The sequence below is a fragment of the Delphinus delphis genome, chromosome 17 (assembly GCF_949987515.2).
Source record: "Delphinus delphis chromosome 17, mDelDel1.2, whole genome shotgun sequence".
Taxonomy (NCBI): Eukaryota; Metazoa; Chordata; class Mammalia; order Artiodactyla; family Delphinidae; genus Delphinus; species Delphinus delphis.
The window spans coordinates 50,035,996-50,059,131 of NC_082699.1; the positions used below are offsets into that span (position 1 = coordinate 50,035,996).

At 32.7% G+C, this 23,136-nt stretch overlaps 1 protein-coding gene across 3 annotated transcripts in view; it reads left to right on the plus strand.

Moving 5' to 3' along the window:
• OXR1 (oxidation resistance 1) overlaps positions 1 to 23,136 on the plus strand; it is a 446,899-nt gene that overhangs the window by 386,915 nt on the left and 36,848 nt on the right. For all 3 annotated transcript variants that reach the window (XM_059995055.2, XM_059995052.1, XM_059995056.1), the window contains 4 exons: positions 1,356 to 1,540; positions 4,335 to 5,095; positions 8,508 to 8,676; positions 14,248 to 14,410. In XM_059995055.2, coding sequence (XP_059851038.1) covers positions 1,356 to 1,540; positions 4,335 to 5,095; positions 8,508 to 8,676; positions 14,248 to 14,410 — 1,278 coding nt within the window. The remainder of the gene's footprint in view (positions 1 to 1,355; positions 1,541 to 4,334; positions 5,096 to 8,507; positions 8,677 to 14,247; positions 14,411 to 23,136) is intronic.

Below are 23,136 nucleotides of genomic sequence, written 5' to 3' on the forward strand. Positions count from 1 at the left end.
TACATTCTTAAAGTTAAATCAGATAAATTCACAGAGCTGAATATGGACTTGGAAGGAGGGTGTGATACCAAATCAAGCAATATTTAAGTTTTTCTATTGGTATCTTCAGAAAAAAAAGACAACTTTGAAGTAATTATTTGGTTTAGTTTTAGAATTCTGTCTGGCTCTTTATTTTTATTCTTACAGGTTGTAGTGGAATGGGAGTTTGAAAATGGGATTAAGAAAGAATATACATAACTGAATAACTTTACTGTACAGCACAAATTAACACAACATTGTAAAGTAACTATACTTCAATAAAAATAAATAAAATAATAGGATTAAGGAGTATTTGGTACTTGAGTTGAAGTGATTATTGTTTGTAACTCAGATGTGAAAAGATTATAGTAAAAAGCATGGACTGCTTGGATTTTGGATCTTGGTCCTGCCACTTATTAGTTAGCTATGTTATTTATTATTTAGGACAAATTGCCTAGCCTCTCTCAATTTTAATTTCCCCACCTGTATTCTCATCTCAGAGCTATAATTGAACAATAATATATATAAATGAACAATAATATATATAAAACATGATACATACAAAGCATTCAAGAAACATTAGCTAATATTAGTGGGATCAGCTTCTTACGTACTTCTGTTTGCTCATTTGTAAGATGAGAGGGTTGGACTCTTTATATTTGTATCACTATTTGTATAAATATATTTAAAATTCCATAGCTTTTCATGATTAAAATAATTACTGTATGCCTTAGAAGTAATCTAATCTAATTAATTTTACAGATGAAGAAACAACCCCAGAGGCTTTGCTTGCCAGAGGTCACATAACTAGGCAGTAGCAGAATCGAGTGAAATGGAGATTTTTTTTTTAAAGATATTTTAAACAGATTATACTATTTTCCTTTTATAATGGATTGAGTTATCAGCACATTATTTATTAAACCTGCAGTGTGTGCATGAAACCATTTGATACCTGTAGTGACGGAAGAACGCAGGAGGCTGTATGCAAGTTAATGTAAAACATGGCTCATGCCTTGAAGGACTTTACAATCCTTCTTATATTACTGAGGTTATCTTGCTGATATAACTCAGCATTTTACTGAGGCTGCAAATTTTAATTCCTGTTTTGATTGATTGAAGGTGAATATGATATTCTTTGTATTTTGCCTTTGCTAACAAGGAGAATTTACTGGGAAAATTTGGGTGTTATTAAAAACATTTTCATGAGAATGCCATAGTGCTTGACTATACTACTTTTATATGTGGTAGATGGCCTAACATTGGAAATAAAAATACCTAGAATAATTTTGAAAATTTAAACTTTGAAGTTTAAACATTATTTTCTTTTTTCATCTTAGGGCACAGTCAGCGGTGTGTTGCTAGTTACACCAAATAATATAATGTTTGATCCACATAAAACTGACCCCTTGGTTCAAGAGAATGGCTGTGAGGAATATGGCATCATGTGTCCAATGGAAGAGGTTATGTCAGCTGCAATGTACAAAGAAATTTTCGATAGCAAAATAAAGGAATCCTTACCCATGTAAGAGTGATATTTATACTCCTTTGCAATTTTATTTCATCTAGATAGTTGACCCTGGTCTAATAACTCTGAAGTATTTTTTAATAGTTTTATTATAGCTGCTTTTCATTTTATCATTAATGAAACAAATTATATGTAGTATTGAAAAGATTATTCTTACTGCACTAGGTTAGGAATTGTTTTAGATTTATATTTGTGTATTTGGTCAGAGAACCTGATATTTAAAAGTAACCTATAGTACTCATTTAATTCAATGTTTACCAGCCCATTTTATTCAGGTAAATTCAAATTATTTTTATTAGTAATTTAAGGTAACATAAGTAATCAAGGGTAGCTTTCAAATTTTCCTTAGAAGAGCCTGAAGAGTTGGGTGTGGGGTTTGGGGGAGGTCACATGAGCAAAGACCTGACATTAATAAAGCCAGAGCAGCTTTGTCATTTATTGATTTATATGTTTGCACCCTTCTCTCAGAAAAGTATAAAACACAGGGAAGAAGACCCACAGATTGCACAAATTTAAAGAGTTAACCTTGGAATATACTGGTTAGGGAATTTGTGTGTTTCAGGTAACATAGATGTGAGGCTACAGGTCAGCATAGCCTTTGAAAGAAATGTGTTTAACTAAAGGAATAACAAAGAAAAGGGAAGGATAAGAAATAAAAGGAGAAGAAAATAAAAGACAGGTATACAAACAAAGGAAGGGAAGGACAAAAGAAGAAAATTGATATGTAATAGAAAAGAACTCCCCCATTCCTCCATACATGACTTTGTCAACAGTTTAAAAACTGGCTTCACTTTAACTGATACTGAGATTTCTATCCCTGTAATAGCCCACAGGGATGATAATGGTTGTTTTAAAATTAACCCCTGTGAGACAGAACTACTTACAAAAGAGACGGAGAGCAAATTATTTTTGTTTCTGAGGCAGACTACATGAATTGTTAGAATACCTGTGGTAGAATAAAATCTTTTATTTAAACAGTCTCCATTATAGTGGCCCCCCAGTAGATACTGTTTTGGCTTGGTAAACTCATCCTTAGAGGTGCAGATTATTCCTAGGATTGCCTCTACTGTTAGCTATTTAATATATCATCATCCAAAATCAGTCTCAGCAAGTAAAGATTATTGTGGCAGGTGGAGGGGTAAGACAAAGGTGAAGGAGTGAAGGATTAGATTAAAAGAGAAACAAGAAGAGTATATGTATGTATATGTTGCCAGTCATTGGTGAGATCCATTTTATCTTGCCCTGCTTTTCCATTTGTATTAGGATACTTTGGGATTCTATTATGCTGAATGATCCATAACTATTCTACACAGATGCTATAGGGCTCTTCCTCTTGTAAATCACTGTTTTATCATTCACAACATCACCTGGAAAGACCATCTATTTGATCCAAACCTTTAAAAAAGTTACTCCAAAAGAAATATCTTTCAATGCTGCCTTATGAATTGATTAAAAACAATACTCGGCAACAACTCAGATAATGTCATGTATGGTAAAAATGAGGTGTAAGATTTGATTGGTTTTCTTCTGTCTTACACTGCTTGGGAAGTTAATTGCAAAGGTATTGTTCAGGAACTATATTGAGCAATAGCAGCATCATTGACATAAAAAAATAAGGTTACAACACTTATCTAAATCTATATACTGTTAGGTTTACTTGACTTTATCTCATACCTAAGGGTCTTATTAAATCTACAGGTACAGTTTCTCAAAACTTTTGCCAAGTTCCACGACCCTATATATGCAGTTTTAGGGGCTCACCAGTAGATGACACTATTACACATTTAATAACACGGATTAGATGCTTACATACATTTCTTAAGGTGAATCACTCAATACAAGGGAAGCAGAGATAGGAACTGGACTTCAACTAATTAATACTTTTTTAAAAATAAATTTTACCTATCCTATGCACAATGAAAATTATGCATATCATTATAAAAAATATCAAGTACTAGAATAAGAGGAACAGGGTTACCCAACTTCACCATCCAGAGGTAGCCAATAAATTGTGTGTCGGCTTACTTCCAGTCTTTCCTATTCTCAGACTTGCATAAATGTTCATACTTTTTCCAAAGAACTCATGCAATTTCTGTTTATCAGAAACTACTTTTAGCCATCATTTTGAGTTGCTGACTTGCATTTCATGCAGTGTTTACACTGTCTCCTTCCAGAACTTAACTGTCTAACCATTGAACATTAGTGCTTGCATATACAAATGCCATTAAACATGGAAATCTAGAAGTAATGATGAACCATTCAGCTAGCTAATATCTAACCTCTAAGCACTTTTGCCTCAGTTCTATTCAGGTTGGTTTTTAACTTTGCACTTGAGTTATTTATTTTAGTTTAATTTCTATTTAAATATAAATAAGCACTGTGTGTGTGTGTGTGTGTGTGTGTGTGTGTGTGTGTAATATCAGTCAGTGTATTTTTATTTTATTAAGACATTTAAAATTTTAATCAAAATTTTATTTGCATATTTCATCAGTGAATAAATTTTAGTTTAGAATTATAGCTTCACCCAGAACTTGTATCTTCAACTTCTCTTCAGGTAGATCAATTCAGGAAATCTTACACTGATATTTCCCAGATCTTAAGCAATTGATGCAAAACTTGACTTAATTACATGGTCTATAGGAATCAATCAAATTTTTGATATGCTGTTAAGAGATGTATGCTACACCCTTTTAGGAAAGCCTTTTTAGTGATATTAATTCAGTGTTAAGTTTGTGGAAAATAAAATTCTCCAATTTAAAAAGTAATAACTTTAAATTTTGTTTACTGACAGAGAGATAGATCAGTTATCAGGAAAGGACTTCTGCCATTTGAAGAAAATGACAAGAAGTAATACTGATGAAATAGACTCAAGAATTCGCGATGCAGGTAATGATAGTGCCAGCACTGCTCCTAGGAGCACCGAGGAGTCTCTTTCTGAAGATGTGTTCACGGAATCAGAACTCTCTCCTATACGAGAGGAGCTTATTTCTTCAGATGAGCTGCGACAAGATAAATCATCTGGTGCGTCATCAGAATCTGTGCAAACCATCAGTCAGAGTGGAGTAGAATGTTTGACAGTCATAACAGAGGCTGCTAGTACTCCTGACCACTTAAAATCCGATTCTGGACATACTAACAATGAAGTTGGGACTCTTTCCCTTAAAACTGATTTAAATAATCTTGAAATGGCTACTAAGGAAGGAGATCAGACTACAGATAATCTTCAAGAAATCTCAGGTCCTAAAGAACAAAGCACAGGTATAAAAGGTAATGCAGACCAGGATTTTCTTCTTAATGAGAATTCATTACACCATGAAGAAGGTGAAAAAGAAAGTATGCCCTGTGGGGAAGCAATAGAATTTAAACATAAGCCAATTGTCAACAAAGGAAAACAAGGAAAGGAACAAAATCAGGACTCAGAGACTGAGGTAGAAGAGCTACGGAAACTCTGGAAAACCCATACAATGCAACAAACTAAACAGCAAAGGGAAAATATTCAACAGGTGTCACAAAAAGAAATTAAGCATAAAATAGCAACAACCAATATAGAAGGTAAGTGTTAAGGAATATATAAAGTTAGTTTATCATATTGCATATTGTCTCCATCTTTCCTCACTGACTCAAAAGCTACTGTGTCTTAGGCCACTCTGAAGGATGATCTAGTAGCCCTTGACTGATGTTTCTCTGGGGACAAGTACATAGTCTCTGGTTTCTCCTGTCTTTTCTTATCCCACAGTGGATTGTACACATAATGGGAATCTTTTCCACCATGTTTAAACATTCCTCACACACTGCATTCTGTCTCTAAACAATTTATTTCGTGAAAGTGCTCACAAGTTCCATAATACCTCTGATTTCTCCATTTCTCTTTTAGTTCTTGATATGTTTTATCATTAAAATACCTTTTAAAATTTCATATATAATATCCTAATTGCAATTTGCAATTGCCGAAGTTGTAATCCCATCATTTTTAAAAAGTGCAATTAGACATAAAAATCTATTTCTGAAATTCTTTCAAGTATCCACAAGTTCCATCATTGTCTGATTAAATGTTTTCCTTTAAAAAGCAGTACTAAGGATAAATTAAAACACCATTTTGTTTTTTCATACTATTTACTTATGAAAATTATAGTAATAGTTTGTCTTTTATTTCTAATATACAGTGCTTCCACTTAGTACATTATGGGTTAAAAGGTGTATAACTCAAGTATCTTAGCTAACATTGCTCATATTCTATTGGAGTATTGATTCTAGATTAATCAATACTAGATTTCAGTCTTTTTAATTAAAAAATTTTAATTGTTAAAATATACATAAAATAAAAATTACCAGTTTAACCATTTTTAATGTAAAATTTAGTGGCATTAAGTACGTTCAACATTGTTGTACAACCATCGCCACCATCCATTTCCAGAACTTTTTCATCTTCCTGAACTGAAACTCTGTACCCATTAAAAGTAACTTCCATTCTCTTCTCCCTACAATCCCTGACAACCACCATTCTACGTTTTGTCTCTGTGAATTTGTATCTCTACCCTATGTACCTCATATAAGTGGAATTATACCATATTTTCCCTTTTGTGTGTGGCTTATTTCCCTTAGCATAATGCCTTCAAGTTTCATCTGTGTTGTTCCGTGTCAGAAATTTCTTCCTATTTAAAACTGAGTAATATTCTACTGTACACAGCACATTTTCTTTATATGTTCATTTGTTGATGGACATTTGGGTTGTTTCCACCTTTTGGCCGTTGTGAATAATGCTGCTATGAACATTGGTGTACAAATAATCTGTTCGATTTCATTCTTTCAATTTTTTGGATATATACCAGAAGTGGATTTGCTGGATCCTATGGTAATTCTGTGTTTAATTTTTTGATGAACCATTGAGCTGATTTCCACAGTGGCTGCACCATTTTACATTCCTACCAGCAACACACAAAGGTTTGATTCAGTTTTTAAAAACACTGAATTTTCTTTGCATTGTCTAATTTAGGTATACTGAAGACCTAAGGATTATATTCAGTAGATGTTAAGGAATTCATTTACTCAAAGGAAGTTCTATAAAAGATTGAATATTTTTTCTTTTGTAATTTTTTTCTTTATTCAGAGCTAATGAATGTTCATTAAAGAACATTTGACAAATGTAGGAAGTTTTTAGAAAATTTATAAAAATTACTTTGAGTCCATCACCTAGAAATGATCATTGTTAATATTTGGTATATTTATCTTTGATCTTTAGTGTGTATGTGTATATACATACACAGACACATACAATTTTGCTAGTTTTTGTATGTATCTTTACTTACATGTATTTTTCATATAAAATCAGGATTGTATGTAGTGTTGTTTCTTGCTTTTTTTTACTTAGTATATTATGTAATAAACATTTTCCCATGTCATTATACAGTTGACCTTTGAATGACTCAGGGGTTAAGGGGTGACACACACCCCTCTCCCACATTCGAAAATCTATGTGTAAGTTTACAGTCAGCCCTCCATATCTGTGGTTCTGCATACATGGATTCAACCAACCATGTATTGTAGTGTTATAGTATGTAATATTTGAAGGAGATCTGCATATAAGTGGACCTGTGCAGTTCAAACCTGTGTTGTTCAAGGGTCAACTTGAATCCATATAATTCTTTCATGGTGTTTAATGGCCCTGTAATTTAGCCATTTTTGTATTAAGACATTCAGTTGTTATTAACAATTCATATTATTAAGATATTTCTTTGATGTTTTAAAGAATGCTGGCATAAATATCTTTATTTGATACATTTGTGTCTGATAGTTGTCTTATATTTTGAAACTTTGAAAAAGATAAAATGAGGCATTTCCGTTTGACCCAATAATATAGTAGACTACTTTTATTTTATTGGGTTTGTTTGGGTGCAGGGTTTGATGGGAGGGACATCCCATTATGACAAAATACTAAAAGGAGAAAAATTGGTAAATAGTTTAGATAGGTATTCCTGGATTGTTACCGTTTGGTTTCTTCTTTTTGTACCTGTGTATGGAGGGGGGACAAGAAACTTAGTTTTAAGTAACTAATTTTAAGTAACTTGAGATCCTGTAATAGGGAAATATTTAAAGTTTCTGATCTTTAGTGACTTTATAATGTCATAAAACTTATAAAATATAAAATATATAAACTTATAAAATATATAAATATAAAAATGTACAAATATAATTGTGGGAAGAATGGTAAAAGTTCACTCTTTTAACCTGATGCAAATGTTGGGGCTCAGATAGATGAGGTACCTTGTGCAGTATTACACAGAAAAAAAGCCATGACTAGTACCCAGATCTCCTGACTATAACTAAGTGCTTTTTCTTCACAGAATGCCACCTTCGTAAGCTAATTAATGTCTAGATTGCTGAATTGAACCATGTTGTCAGACTCTCAGTGTGTCATATGTCAGCATCTGTGGTTGGACGGGTTAGAGACAATTCAGGCTGTCCAAACTGATGGCTGAATCTAGCATATTGTTTTTATCACACCTTCATATGCATATAAAAGCTTCACAAGATTTTTTACTAAATTTTTGTCTGTAACAACCATATTACAGTAAACCTTTGAAAATTCTACAGACTTATTTAGATATTGTTCTAGAAGGCTGATAAAGAACATGCAGAAAATTGCACATGTGTATGTGATACTTTAGTGCGGGTGTCACAAACAGAAATTTGCCAACAGCTCCTGGATCTTCTGCCTTTTCCCTAACGCTTAGATGTAACGTCAGCTCATACTTTGCCTATTAGTTCATTAGTCCTGCTGTATTTGTCACTTTGCCTCTGATGGGAAAAAATACAAGCTACTTAAGAGAATTCAGTAAGTTGATGTTTTATTCTGTAATTATTTGTCAGAAGTTTGGAGATAAGCATTACTTAATCTAAATTATTTTAAATCATTCAAGCATGGTGTATGAGAATTGAATAAACACTGTTTGTGTCTCAATTCTAGGTTCTGCACTTTTAAAAGAAAAGAGGAGGCATCGATTACATAAGTTCTTATGTCTCAGAGTTGGAAAACCTATGAGGAAAACATTTGTATCTCAAGCAAGTGCAACGATGCAACAGTATGCACAGAGAGATAAGAAACATGAATATTGGTTTGCTGTGCCGCAAGAAAGGTAAAACAACAACAGAATCTTCAAAACATTATTGAGATTCCTTGAACTGAAATTATTTTGTATACTACATCCCACCAGTAGCAAAGTATTGAAATAGTTTATGATTAAAACCTGACATTAAATCTATTCAAAATCGTTTAGCTCCTCTTTTACACTCTTTAATTTACCCCATTTCTAATTTTAGTCCCTTTCATGGTTTGATGCAAAAAAGGTGAACATATACCTAGTTTTAGTAGTAAAGAAACTTACTTAAAATGTCTTAAATCAAGAAGGTTCATCAAAACACTAACTGGTACAGCCCCTACCTCAAGGCAGGTAATGATGTATAATTTCCTTCTTAAAAATTTCATCAAATGCTTACTGAATGCCTACTATAGAATACATAGCACTAAATGAGCTACTAAAAGGATGTGGTCCTCAAACTATTTTTTATACCCACTACACAGTAAAATTTTTCATCTTAAGTTTAAGCAATTCTAAAGGATGTCTATCATCACTGCATTGTAAATATTGACATTTTAAGTTAAAACTTGCATTTATACTTTAAATATACTCAGTAGGATCTAAACATTGTTAACAGTTTGCCTTCTACCATTATCCATTTAAACACCACTTGAATGTGCTCTTTAACAGTTAAAATTTGCATCATTACTTTTTCTCTTTGAATTTGTATGTCAATTATACCTCCTCATAGAATCTTACTCTAAGGTACTATATTTTTATTCCCTTTTACATTTTTTGCAACAAATTACCTATACTTACACATTTATCTGTATGTGTGTGTGTGTGTGTACTGGAATTACATTTATTTAAAAATTTTGTGATTATTGTCAAAAGAGTAAAGGGTCTAAGGCTTACCCTACCTTGCTAACAAGTTGGCCTGCCTCAGTTTAATGCATGCTGGCAGAAAACAGAGTGACAATAGCAGCAGTCACAGTACCAGCACTTGTATGAGTTCTTTGAGCTTCAGTCCCCACAGTTGGATGTGAAGAAAGCCAAGTGACAGCTACATGTGCCATGGGTTATGTTAAAGAAGAGGAACCATAAGTTTTGGGAACTTAAACCTTTTATAATATACAGTAAGCATGGTGACCCTTTGCTCCAGAGTAAGGTACTATTTCTGCCTTCTAAAACTATGCTATGCTTTGCTTCCTGTTCTAACATACTTGAAAAGGTAGTGCTGAACAAAGATACACAATGCCTCTGCTCACAATACATGTGGAAATCAAAGAGAAAATTGTCTATCAACAATTGCATTATTCCAAATGTTAATTAAACACAAGAAAATTTTATCATTAAAATTATTACTAATAAACAGCTCATCAAAGCAACATAAATTATAAATTGTCATAATTATTACATATAAAAATGTAAAATATAGGAAATGCCTTAATAAAATATTTAGGGCTTTCCTCCAATTAGTTTATGTATCCATTGATGAATATTGTTCATTGAAATGATGAGATAGGATTCAGCCCCTCAGTTCTACCCCCTCCCTTTTTTCTTTTTATTACAAGTATTGAGAAGCTTTGTTCATAAAAAAGTCTATGAAAATTTTTATTATAATGTCAATTCTTTAAACATGTTTCTATTTATATTCCAAAATTACTTACATTTCATCAAAATTATTTTCAGTGACCATTAGTGAACAACTTCATTAAAAACTCCTCCAGTTTTATGGAAATCAGTGAATTAGAAACCACCTGATATGCCAAAGGACTTGTTATCCAGTCTTTTAAAACTTTTCCCCATCTCAGTACCAACTTTGGGCAACGAGGAAGTTTTTACGGTTTATGGCATGTAAAATTCTGGATGACTGATGATAGTGCCTTAGTGAAAGCAGAGAACAGGCAATCTGTAAGATGTCTTGACCACACTGTTCTCAGGCAGCTTAGTATAAGATTAACATATGGAAGCAGAATATAAGATTACTTCCCTTAGGACTATCTTATGTGTCTGTGTACCTCTTGGAAAGTCTTTATATGTTGCTCTGAAGACTGTTGCTTTCAGGAATATAATAATAAAATTCTTCTCTCTCCCCCCTCACCTAAATATACAGTACAGTCTGTGCATTCAACAAACTGTGATTAGAATAATTTAAAAATATGGTATGATTTGCATAATTCATGAGTACATGAAAGGCAAAGAGCCAGATACTCAGATCTGCCAACGATACCAAGATGATTACAATGAAATATTCAACCCTATTATATCTTTAGTTAAAAATAATGTAAGGATTTGTTTTTCTCATTACTGTTGGTTTTGTTTTAATTTTTGCATGGAATTTTCCACTTTAATGTTGTCCTTGCACCTTGGCTAATGTTCATTAAAAATTAGTTTTATTAGAATTTTGAACTGTATTGTATCTAAGTAATTTATGAAAAAACAATTGCTTGTTTTCATAGAGGCAAATTATCTGAAAGATGATACTTAATTCCTTTTTTTTTTTACATCTTTATTGGAGTATAATTGCTTTACAATGGTGTGTTAGTTTCTGCTTTATAACAAAGTGAATCAGTTATACATATACATATGTTCCCATATCTCTTCCCTCTTGCGTCTCCCTCCCTCCCACCCTCCCTATCCCACCCCTCTAGGTGGTCACAAAGCACCAAGCTGATCTCCCTGTGCTATGCGGCTGCTTCCCACTAGCTATCTATTTTACATTTGGTAGTGTATATATGTCCATGCCCCTCTCTCGCTTTGTCACAGCTTACCCTTCCCCCTCCCCATATCCTCAAGTCCATTCTCTAGTAGGTCTGTGTCTTTATTCCTGTCTTACCCCTAGTTTCTTCATGACATTTTTTTTCTTAAATTGCATATATATGTGTTAGCATACAGTATTTGTCTTTCTCTTTCTGACTTACTTCACTCTGTATGACAGACTCTAGGTCCATCCACCTCATTACAAATAGCTCAATTTCGTTTCTTTTTACGGCTGAGTAATATTCCATTGTATATATGTGCCACATCTTCTTTATCCATTCATCCGATAATGGGCACTTAGGTTGTTTCCATCACCGGGCTATTGTAAATAGAGCTGCAATGAACATTTTGGTACATGACTCTTTTTGAATTATGGTTTTCTCAAGGTATATGCCCAGTAGTGGGATTGCTGGGTCATATGGTAGTTCTATTGGTAGTTTTTTAAGGAACCTCCATACTGTTATCCATAGTGGCTGTATCAATTCACATTCCCACCAGCAGTGCAAGAGGGTTCCCTTTTCTCCACACCCTCTCCAGCATTTATTGTTTCTAGATTTTTTGATGATGGCCATTCTGACCGGTGTGAGATGATATCTCATTGTAGTTTTGGTTTGCATTTCTCTAATGATTAATGATGTTGAGCATTCTTTCATGTGTTTGTTGGCAGTCTGTATATCTTCTTTGGAGAAATGTCTATTTAGGTCTTCTGCCCATTTTTGGATTGGGTTGTTTGTTTTTTTGATATTGAGCTATACCTTTTTAAAGTGTTAGTTGCCACATAAGAAATGACATTATTAAAAAATTTTATTAACTTAGAAACAATTTCCAGAACAGTGGTTATTGATTAGTATGTGCTAGCGGAGAGTTTTATAATCACTTTTCAATTATCCATGCTAATTACAGCCAACAAAACATACATGTTTGAAAGGTGTTGCTGACCCTCAAATAATGTTTATCAGGGATTTAGGCTTTACTCTAGTAAACAAAATGGAAAAGGGGAACAAGAGAGTTAAAAGGTTGGATCATCCCTGAACCAATAATACACTGAATGTTCCTGGTATTTAAAAGTTAAACATATGTTTGTTGGCAGTCTGTATATCTTCTTTGGAGAAATGTCTGTTTAGGTCTTCTGCCCATTTTTGGATTGGGTTGTTGTTTTTTTTGTTATTGAGCTTCATGAGCTGCTTGTAAATTTTGGAAATTAATCCTTTGTCAGTTGCTTCATTTGCAAATATTTTCTCCCATTCTGAGGGTTGTCTTTTGGTCTTGTTTATGGTTTCCTTTGCTGTGCAAAAGCTTTGAAGTTTCATTAGGTCCCATTTGTTTATTTTTGTTTTTATTTCCATTTCTCTAGGAGGTGGCTCAAAAAGGATCTTGCTGTGATTTATGTCATAGAGTGTTCTGCCTATGTTTTCCTCTAAGAGTTTGATAGTTTATGGCCAACAAACACATGAAAGAATGTTCAACATCATTAATCATTAGAGAAATGCAAATCAAAACTACAGTGAGACATCATCTCACACCAATCAGAATGGCCATCATCAAAATATCTAGAAACAATAAATGCTGGAGAGGGTGTGGAGAAAAGGGAACACTCTTGCACTGCTGGTGGGAATGTGAATTGGTACAGCCACTATGGAGAACAGTATGGAGGTTCCTTAAAAAACTACCAATAGAACTACCATATGACCCAACAATCCCACTACAGGGCATATACCCTGAGAAAACCATAATTCAAAAAGAGTCATGTACCAAAATGTTCATTGCAGCTCTATTTACAATAGCCCGGAGATGGAAACAACCTAACCTAAGTGCCCATCATCGGATGAATGGATAAAGAAGATGTGGCACATATATACAATGGAATGTTAGCCATAAAAAGAAACGAAATAGAGCTATTTGTAATGAGGTGGATGGACCTAGAGTCTGTCATACAGAGTGAAGTAAGTCAGAAAGAGAAAGACAAGTACCGTATGCTAACACATATATATGGAATTTAAGAAAAAAAAAATGTCATGAAGAACCTAGGGATAAGACAGCAATAAAGACACAGACCTACTAGAGAATGGACTTGAGGATATGGGGAGGGGGAAGGGTGAGCTGTGACAAAGCGAGAGAGAGGCATGGACATATATACACTACCAAACGTAAGGTAGATAGCTAGTGGGAAGCAGCCGCATAGCACAGGGAGATCAGCTCCGTGACTGCCTGGAGGGGTGGGATAGTGAGGGTGGGAGGGAGGGAGACGCAAGAGGGAAGAGATATGGGAACATATGTATATGTATAACTGATTCACTTTGTTATAAAGCAGAAACTAACACACCATTGTAAAGCAATTATACCCCAATAAAGATGTTAAAAAAAAGAAAAAAACTCTAGACCACAAAAAAAAATAATAAAAATAAAAAAATAAAAGTTAAACATACTAAATTTCTATTAACTTGGAGAAAATCTGTATAATGTCCAGGTTTTAAAATTGGTAATTAGTTAGTTGTTTACTTATATTTTATATAATTAGATCATTGTGTAAATGAGGTCAAAATGGTGGGTTCAGTTTTCCTTTCCATTACTAAGTTTCTTTAAAGAAAAGAAACATTACTGTGGACAGCATCTGAGCATGTCAAAACCATGCTAGAGAAAATCCTAATGTAGTTTTCTCAGAGCTTGACAGAACACAGCCAAAAAATTTTAAGTTAATGTCTTCCTGGTAGTGGGCTTTGTTTTATTTTTAAATAAAGCATGGTATATATTTTGTATATTTTAAGTCTTCAAGTTTTGTGAAAATATTTAACAAATATAGTTTTTAAACTCTAGCTAACAGCACAGAATACTAGGTCTATTATTAATAATCGCTTGTTCTAACAGGACAGACCACTTGTATGCCTTCTTCATTCAGTGGAGTCCAGAAATATATGCAGAAGATACTGGTGAATATACCAGAGAACCTGGATTTATAGTAGTAAAAAAGATTGAAGAATCGGAAACAAGTGAGGATTCTACTAATGAAGCAGCAGCTAGAGAATGGGAGGTAAGGGGAAAAATGTGAAGATTTCATTTATCTTTTTGCTTTGTGTGAATTTATAGTTTTATAGTAGTTACAGGCAAAGTGCAAGTGATCTTTGTACAAAAGAGTAATTTTTTAAAGGTTCACTGTCCATGTATATACATGTTTATTGAATAAATCTGATTAGTAACTTTGGTTTATTCCTATTTGTCATTTTCCTTTTCCTTTAAAATACTAGAGAAGCAACCTATAGCAATAAAATGCCTTTTATTGAGTGAACTTTAGAATAATATTAACCGCTGTTATACTAATTTTCATAAAATACTTATTTCAGATCTGATTTGTTTTGTTTTGTTTTGTTTCTGATTTGTTTTAATGTTATCTCCTGCATGGAGGCAGTACAGCAGTTATTTAACTCATTCATGCAAATTAGCACTCCTTTCTAATAAGCTCATAAAGCATTATTTTGACATCAGTTTAGCAGTAGTGCTAGGGAAATAAGCTGATGCTAATTTTACTAAGTAATGAAAGTTTTATGTGCTCAAATTTACTGAGCTTGTCTAAATGATCAGATTAACACTAATCAACTTTTTATAACCCCTCTTAGATCCATCTTTTAATATTACATATTATGTTTTTACATGCTTTGTCTTGTGGGATTGATAGGGTGGGTGACAGTATCCAGTTTCTCTCTTGTTATGGTTGCCTGGATTAATCTCTTTGTGCGTTAGAAAATACAAAGCAGATGCTAAAATGTGATAATAAACTGAATCAAATTTTGTTATCCATGTGGTGTTAATGTTTGCAGTTGTTTATGTGATAAATGTATTGTGTATGTACTTAACATGTATAATGATTGAAGGTATACATGGCATGTCTTTTGTTCAAAATGCAAACCTGATTTTGTATGTGCCTAAGTCCATTCTGTGGTATATACAGCATCAGTTTCTACTGTGACTACAACATAATGGAGGAAAAGAGTTTAACATATTTTGAGCATTTATTTTGAGTTATTTTAATATTTAAACCAACATTATTAATCTTCTTACCAGCTTTATTCACAATAGGCACAAACTGGAAACAACCTGAATACCTAACAGCAGGAGATTGGATAAATAAATTTCAGAATTTTATATAATTCCAAATAATATAGCAATAAAAAGGTTCTATTGGTAACAACAACATGGATGAGTCTCAAAGATAATAGTTTAATAAAAGAAGCCAAGCCAGACATAAAAAACTATATACTGTATAATTCCATTTACATAAAATTCATAAGGGCAAAACTAGTCAAAAGTCCACCAGACTACCTGTTTCTGGGAGTTTGGCTTGGCAAAGGGCAGGAGGGAACTTTATATAGAGTACTGGAGATGGTCTGTATTTTATTCTTGGTGATGAAATGGGTGTTCACATGCACAAAATAATCCCTATGTATTTAAAATTAGCTTTAGGATACTTTTAAAATAGCCCAGGTGATCAAAGGTAGTAACAATAGAAGGTAGAGTGGAAGGGGATAAAATAAAGTTTTTTAAAAATGTATTACCTAGCTAATAAGACAGGATTTAGTGACAATTAGGTAATGGTGAAGTTTCTAACTTGGGTGGCAAGGTGGATGGCAATATTTTCAATCAAGTAAGGGAGTTGAGAGTTTTCTCTCCTTTGGGATTGGAATACTTAACTTTGGAAATAATAGACTTTTATTATTAGTTTTTTGAGTATTGACATTTTGATTCAAAGGAACTGCCTCAGTTCTTGTGGAAGACTCTTCAGGTTATGATTTCTAAAGAAAAAAAAGGTCCCCTCACTTGTTTTCAACTAGAATTGATTCAAATAAAAAGAAGATGGATGATAAAAAATTTAATTTTAAAAACTTTTTTTGCTGCCTTGTCTAGAAACATTTTGTTGCGCTATCTAATATAGTAGCCACTGTTGACATGTGGCTATCGAGTACTTGAAACGTGGCTAATGCAACTAAGGAATTGAAGTTTTAATTCTATTTACTTTTAAATAATTTAAATGTAAAAACCGATACTTGATTTGGTATTGGATGACGTTTAAATATGTTTGAAACAACTTGGATATATGAATCTATTCTTTCAACTATAAATTTCATGAAATCTAAATATGATCTAAGTAAGTTCAGGTATTTCCTATGAAATTTGGTGTCTGCATTGAGATGTAGTTAAAATATACTAATTCCTATAGATACAATAGCCCCTAGCCACTTGTAGCTGTAGAGCACTTGAAATGTGGCTAGTCCAAATAGAGATAATCTGTAAATACAAAATATATACTGGATTTTAAAGATTTAGAATTGAAAGAAAAAAATGTGATTAATTTTTATATTGATTATGTTGAAATGATAATATTTTGGATATATTGGGTGAAGTAAATATATTAAAATTGATTTAACTTTTTTTTTCCTTTTTTCATGTGTCCACTGGAAAATTTGTACTTGCATATGTCTTGCATTGTATTTCTCTTGTATAGTGTTGGTCTAGTGCCTGATAGCTACTAAGTACCTAAAAAGTTGTTGTTGCTTTTTTTTTTCTATGAGAAGTCTGTTGTTTACCTCAGGCCTCACTCTTGGTGGTGTACATTCTATGGGTTTCAAGAAATGTAAAACGACATAAGAAGTATTTTAATTGTTAAAAGGATGTTTTTTAAAAAAGGAATTTGACTAGAGACATATATAAAATAAGAGTAATTCAAAATTTCTACCTACGGCCGGAGAAGAGGTGACTTAGAATTTAGGATGAATTTATTTCATGCCTAACATGAAATTTATACATTGAGGAAACTTCTGCATATGATAAACTCACCTCCTCTACTACTTCTCTTCTGTTTCCTTCCTGTCCCCCTACCTCTGTAAGTGGCATGAAGACAGGGTTTTATGGGTTTCATACACTATCTGCAGAGCTAAGAACAGTACAGGCATATAATTCATCCTCGATAAATACTTACAGCATTAATGAATAAATTTGGACATAGATTAAAATAAATAATGAAACTTGTACTTATTAAAAATTGATCTGTATCCTAAAATAAGTTCTTATGTCACTTGTAGTAAATATTTTGTCATAAAGCCATAGACTCTGGAAGTTGGAATTAACTGACAGTTCAGCCTCTCTCATTTTACATTTTACACTATTCTTGGTTCTGCTGTAATATATTTAGTGATAAGAAACTTACTACCTCAAAGGGCAGTACTTTTCAGTTTAGGACAGTTCTGTTAGAAAGTTCTTTCTCCTAGTGAGTTTAAAGAAACATACCTTTGTAAGTTTAATACATTTGTCTTTGTTCTTCCTTCCAGTGCACATTAGTAACAACATATTTTTTCTATATACTATGATACTATGATAATTTATTATCAATTATTAATATTTAAATATAATTAAATATTATTATTTATTATTATTATCTTCCTTTTTAATCCTCTACCAGGATTATTTTCCCTGGTACTTCTGTTTGACTTTAGTAACTCTTCTTTGATCTTACACTATCCTCATCATTACCCTAAAAGGATTCATTAACTGTGGCACCCCAAATTACTAAAATGTGCACCTTTTGTAGCAAGAAAAATTCTACAATACTTGAAACAATTTCAGATCCCAAATGTGCAAATTGAAAGTCAGTTCTGAAGATAATTAGAAAAGGTTGGAATTCAAGAATTAGAAATGATGAGAAAAGGAAAAAAAGGAGAGCAGTATTAGAGATTTGTACAGTGAATTCCAGAGAGAAGTGAGAGCAGCAGAAACCTACCTTTACTAGCAAAGAGAAAAGATAGCTAAATTTTAAGATTGTCAGGAGTAAGAACCCCTTAAGATACATTAGAACTAAGATTCCTGAATATTGGGAGAAAGAATCTAGAAATACTATACATGTAACTCAAGATGTGTAACAGATTGATGTTATTTAATATGTACTCTTTATTGTTCTAGTTTAGTCATTAGTCAATATAAATATAGTTAGCATAAAACATCAGGTTACCTCAACATTGTTTCTTTTTTAACCATACTGTCTTGACTTTCTTAATTATGAATTCTTCTGCTGTTGGTAGTTTAATAACCCTATCTTGCGACTGAAAAGGAACAATTGTAGAGTCTTCTGGTTTCTGCCAGTATTCAGTGCAAGAAGTCAGTAGAGCATGTTTACTGAGGATAATATTTTATGTGGGCCTTCGCAGTTTTGTGAGAAATATTACTTGCTTTTTTGATGGGGAGTGTTTTTATGGATGTTCACTGAAAAGGAAAATACACTAATGGCATTTCAGCAGTGTCAGGTAAAGGTGGGAAAAGATGCCTATTTTGACCCCTACTGTTTGCTGATGATTGTGCTTTGATTTGATTAATACATAAATACAGAGATTAATAGTATAGTATTTGCATGTGCCACTCAGCTTTCTCAACTTATTTTATCTGTAATCCTTCCTTTTCCGCAGTTCACATTTCTTCAAATGTGATAAAAATGTTTAAAATACACGTAATATGAATGTATTTTTACTGTTTGCTGTTTGAATTGGCATCCAACTAAGGTTTAGATGTTCCGATTCGTTAAAACGTCTCTTAATTCTCTGTAGATGTAGGTTCTCCCTCCATTTGTTTGCCTTGCTTTGCTTTTTTACCTTGTAATTTTAGCTTTTAAGAAATCATATTTTTCCTGTAGAATGTCCCATAGTCTGGATTTTGCTGATCACATCCCCACAGCCTTACTGACATGTTCTTCTGCCTTGAATTTCCTATAAATCAATATTTAGATCTATTGCATCCCACTTAATCATAGACTGTTATCTTTATTTTACAGATAATTTCTCTAAGCTTGTTTCTTAAGCTTAATTTTAGCTAAAATCCTCAAAGTGGTTAATCTGTAATTCAGAGACTATACTCTTTTACCACACCAAGTTCTCAACCTAGGCAGAACCTTTGAATCATCTGGGGGAGCTTTCAAATATCTTAATACTCAGGGTCACTTCAGAGCAATTAAATCAGAAGCCCTGGGGTGGGACCTACTTATCAGTGTTCTTTTAAAGCTCCTCAGGTGATTACATTGTACAGTAGAGGTGGAATAACTACTGTACTACCCCAAGCCACCACTTTGGGTGTTGTGTTAAACATATATAATGCTAAGACAAAAGATACTTTCAGACTATATTGGTCATAATATACTTTAATTTTCAGGTGTCTGTCATGCAAGTTACAATGTATAAAACATTTTCAAAATATTCCCCTTATTTTGGTGTTGCATCTGCACACCAAAAACATAAATTTGCTTCACTGTGGAGAAACTTTCTTTAATCATTTTATGCTTTGATTTTTAAAAAGAGTTCTTATCAATAGTAGCAATCCTGACATAGTTACTTCAGGCATAGCTCCCTTACATACCAAAGGACTCCTATCACCTTATGTACTCAGAGGCACTACAAGGAAAGGGAAATCAAGAAATATACCAGGCCTTCCATACTTTTTTTTTCATTGTTCTATGCCTGTTGAACTTATCTATCAAATGCGCTTTAAAGTTTGATGTACTTGACAAGTACCCAAGTGTCCAGTGGTATAGTCTAAAGCAGTGCCTACCACAGTAAGCCTGAAGTAACTTTGAAGCCTGTTTTATTTTTAAGGTTCATGTGAATTTTGCATTTATCTTCTTAATTTATCTGATGTACCTAAAAAACTTTTAAAATTCTTATCATGAAATAAAAATGATGCTACAGTAATACAGGTCAGTTTTATCCTATCACCAGGTACCATAGCACATAACTACACCCCTCAGGCTTTGTTACCCTCGACCCCAAATACCAACTTCAGTAGGCACTCTACTAGAATCCTCTGAAAGTTTTAGGTTTCAGCTTGTCACATGTGTTGAGTGTACCAGTCTTGCTGCTTGATGACATGCCTCAAAAGTAGAACTTTTGAAGTTAAAATTGCTTGTTGTACCACTTCCTTTGGGTTGACATTCCACTCCTTTTGGGATAAGAGCTGGCAGAAAAAGTTTTCAATTTTTTTTCATCTCTAAAGTTAATTTTATACCACTTGTAGTGCAGTATCTCTCATACTCCAGACCTACTAATTAAAACATCCAGTGGTCAAAACAACTAAGAAATTGACTTTATTAAATTAGCTTTAATTGATTTATTTAAAAGTTTACCTCCCAGGCTTATGTTTGTTGGTTAAATTTTAAAATACAAGTTTAGTAAGATTTTATCCCCAGGTTTATCCTTGTTGATTAAATTTTAAAATATGGATTTACTAAAATTACATGCCCATAGTAAATTATATAATGTATTAGTGCTTTTCATTTTTAAAAGCAATGATTGTTATTAGAAGATTACTCTGGTTTACTTCTTACTTCTTACACTTGCCAAAGTATTGATAAAAATATGTTCCATTCAGTGTTTGGTTTCTGATATGACTTGTTCATTTTTAGGTGCTTGACATGACTCACATTTTCTCAAATAATCAAAGCTTTCATTTAAGTGAAAGTGTAAGTGTAAATATATTGGCTGCTTATTAAATAAACCTGTACAAAGGTTTTGTAGTTACTCCAAGTATTTTAGAATCTGCTTTCTGGCGTAGATAATTTTGTAACTCATTTATAGGATCTTCCCATTTTGACATTAATTTTTAATGTTCTCCATTTTAATTATATAAATGTAATATATTTAACCTAATCTTAGCAATTTAGGCTGTAAAATTTACCATATTATATCCTTATTGATTTGGCTTTCCACTAGGATGTGGTAATCATCATGTGGAATCAGTTCTGTTTTCTTAGTTGTCACTAATTAATTAGAGTTATTGCTGTGGTTGTTTATTAGATTTCTCAGAGAAGACTAACAGTTTGGTATTGCTGCAACTTCTAAGAAGCACCAGTATCAGGAGGCTTCAATTGTTTGATTAATGTTTTACTTCTTAAGCTGCCAGACAATGAGTATTCTGGTGTTCATTTTCTTAAACACATGCGTTGTTTTTTTGTTTCGTTTTGTTTTTTAAATTAAAGCACAAGTAATGCCAAAATTAAAATTGAGTCAATATATAAAACAAAATTCCTGATCTCTTAGCCTAGCCTGAAAAATCCATACAGAATTGATTTTGTTCAAAATGAAAGTAGTCTCTATCTCTGAGTCACTAAGTAGAGGTCACATTTCTCAGATAAAAGCAATTAAAGAAGAATATACTTTTTTTTACATTGATCTAATCACATAGGATTACAAATCATAATGCCAAAGAAATTTAGTAAATATGAAAAATTCATAAATCAAAAGCATTAAAAACAATTAGAATTTATGAGTTAATACAAATTGTCTTATATAATATTTCTATATTGAGTATTTTTTAAACCTCTTTATTGAGGTATGATTGATATACAAAAAGCTGTGCATATTTAATATATACAACTTGATGAGTTTGGAGACAAGTGTATATCCATGCAACCATCACCACAATCTATGCCGTAAACATTCGTCTCCAGAAGTTTCTTCTCACCTCTTTATAGTTATTATTTTGTAATAAGAACACTTAACATAAGATTTACCTTCTTAGCAAATTTTCAAGTATATAGTACAGTATTATTATAGGCACTGTGCTGTAGAGTAGGTCTCTAGTTCTAGGCTATTATGTTTTTTCATATTAGCATTTAGCACCCAGGAGTCATTATGGTCTGCTTTGACTATTACTGATGTTAACTACCTCAGGAAAGTATTGAACCAATGCTTTGCTTTCCCTATTAATAATCTATCTCAGTTACTAGCCAAAAGCTATAGACTATAAAATTTCTATTAAAGCACAAAATGTCTAATTGATATTGTGAGAAGGGATGAATGAATGACAGACTATTTTATGATTTTAAAAATTAAAATATTACTTTAAATATTGAGTAGGTAGATAATGTATTATTGCTTCTAGTAGACCACTCCCAACTTAGAGGATATCAGATATAAGGTAATTCAGTAATTTCAGCCCTGATAAAGTAAAGGAAAAAAATTAAGTTGAATATGTGAATTATGAGAACAGATTATGTTCAACCTTAAGCTGGTTATGTTTTTAAAAGTGCTTCATTTTATAGCCTGTCATTTTACATTTTTAATGCTAAATTGACATCTGCTTCAAGCCCTGGGGTGTCTAGACAAATTTAAATGACCTAGCATTATGTTTTCTGAGTATTATGAAAAAAGAAAGGGCAAGAAGGAGATTTACTGAGCTCATTTTATGTCTGCTAGGTAGGTATTGTATTTATTAAATGGAAGCATTTGGCGTCAAGAAACAGAAAATCACACTTAAAATAGCTTAGACCAGTTGATTTTTCTTTTTCAATTGAGATATAAATAACATATAACATATTAGTTTCAGGTGTACAGCATTATGATTTGATATTTATATATACTGTGAAATGATCACCACAGTAAGTCTAGTTAATCGTTTTTGTGATAAAGACTTTTAAGATCTATTTATTCTCTTAGCAACTTTCAAATATATAATGCAGTATTATTAATTATATTCACCATGCTATATATTATATCCTCATGACTTATTTTATAATTGGAGGTTTGTACCTTTGAGCCCCCCTTCACTTATTTTGCCCTCCCCAATGCCACCCCCCACCCCCCTGGCAACCACCAATCTGTTTCCTTTATCTATGAGCTTCATTTTTTGTTGTTGTTTTAAATTCCACATATAAATGAGGTCATATGATATTTGTCTTTCTCTGTCTGACTTATTTCACTTAGCTAATGAACTCAGGGTCCATCCATGTTG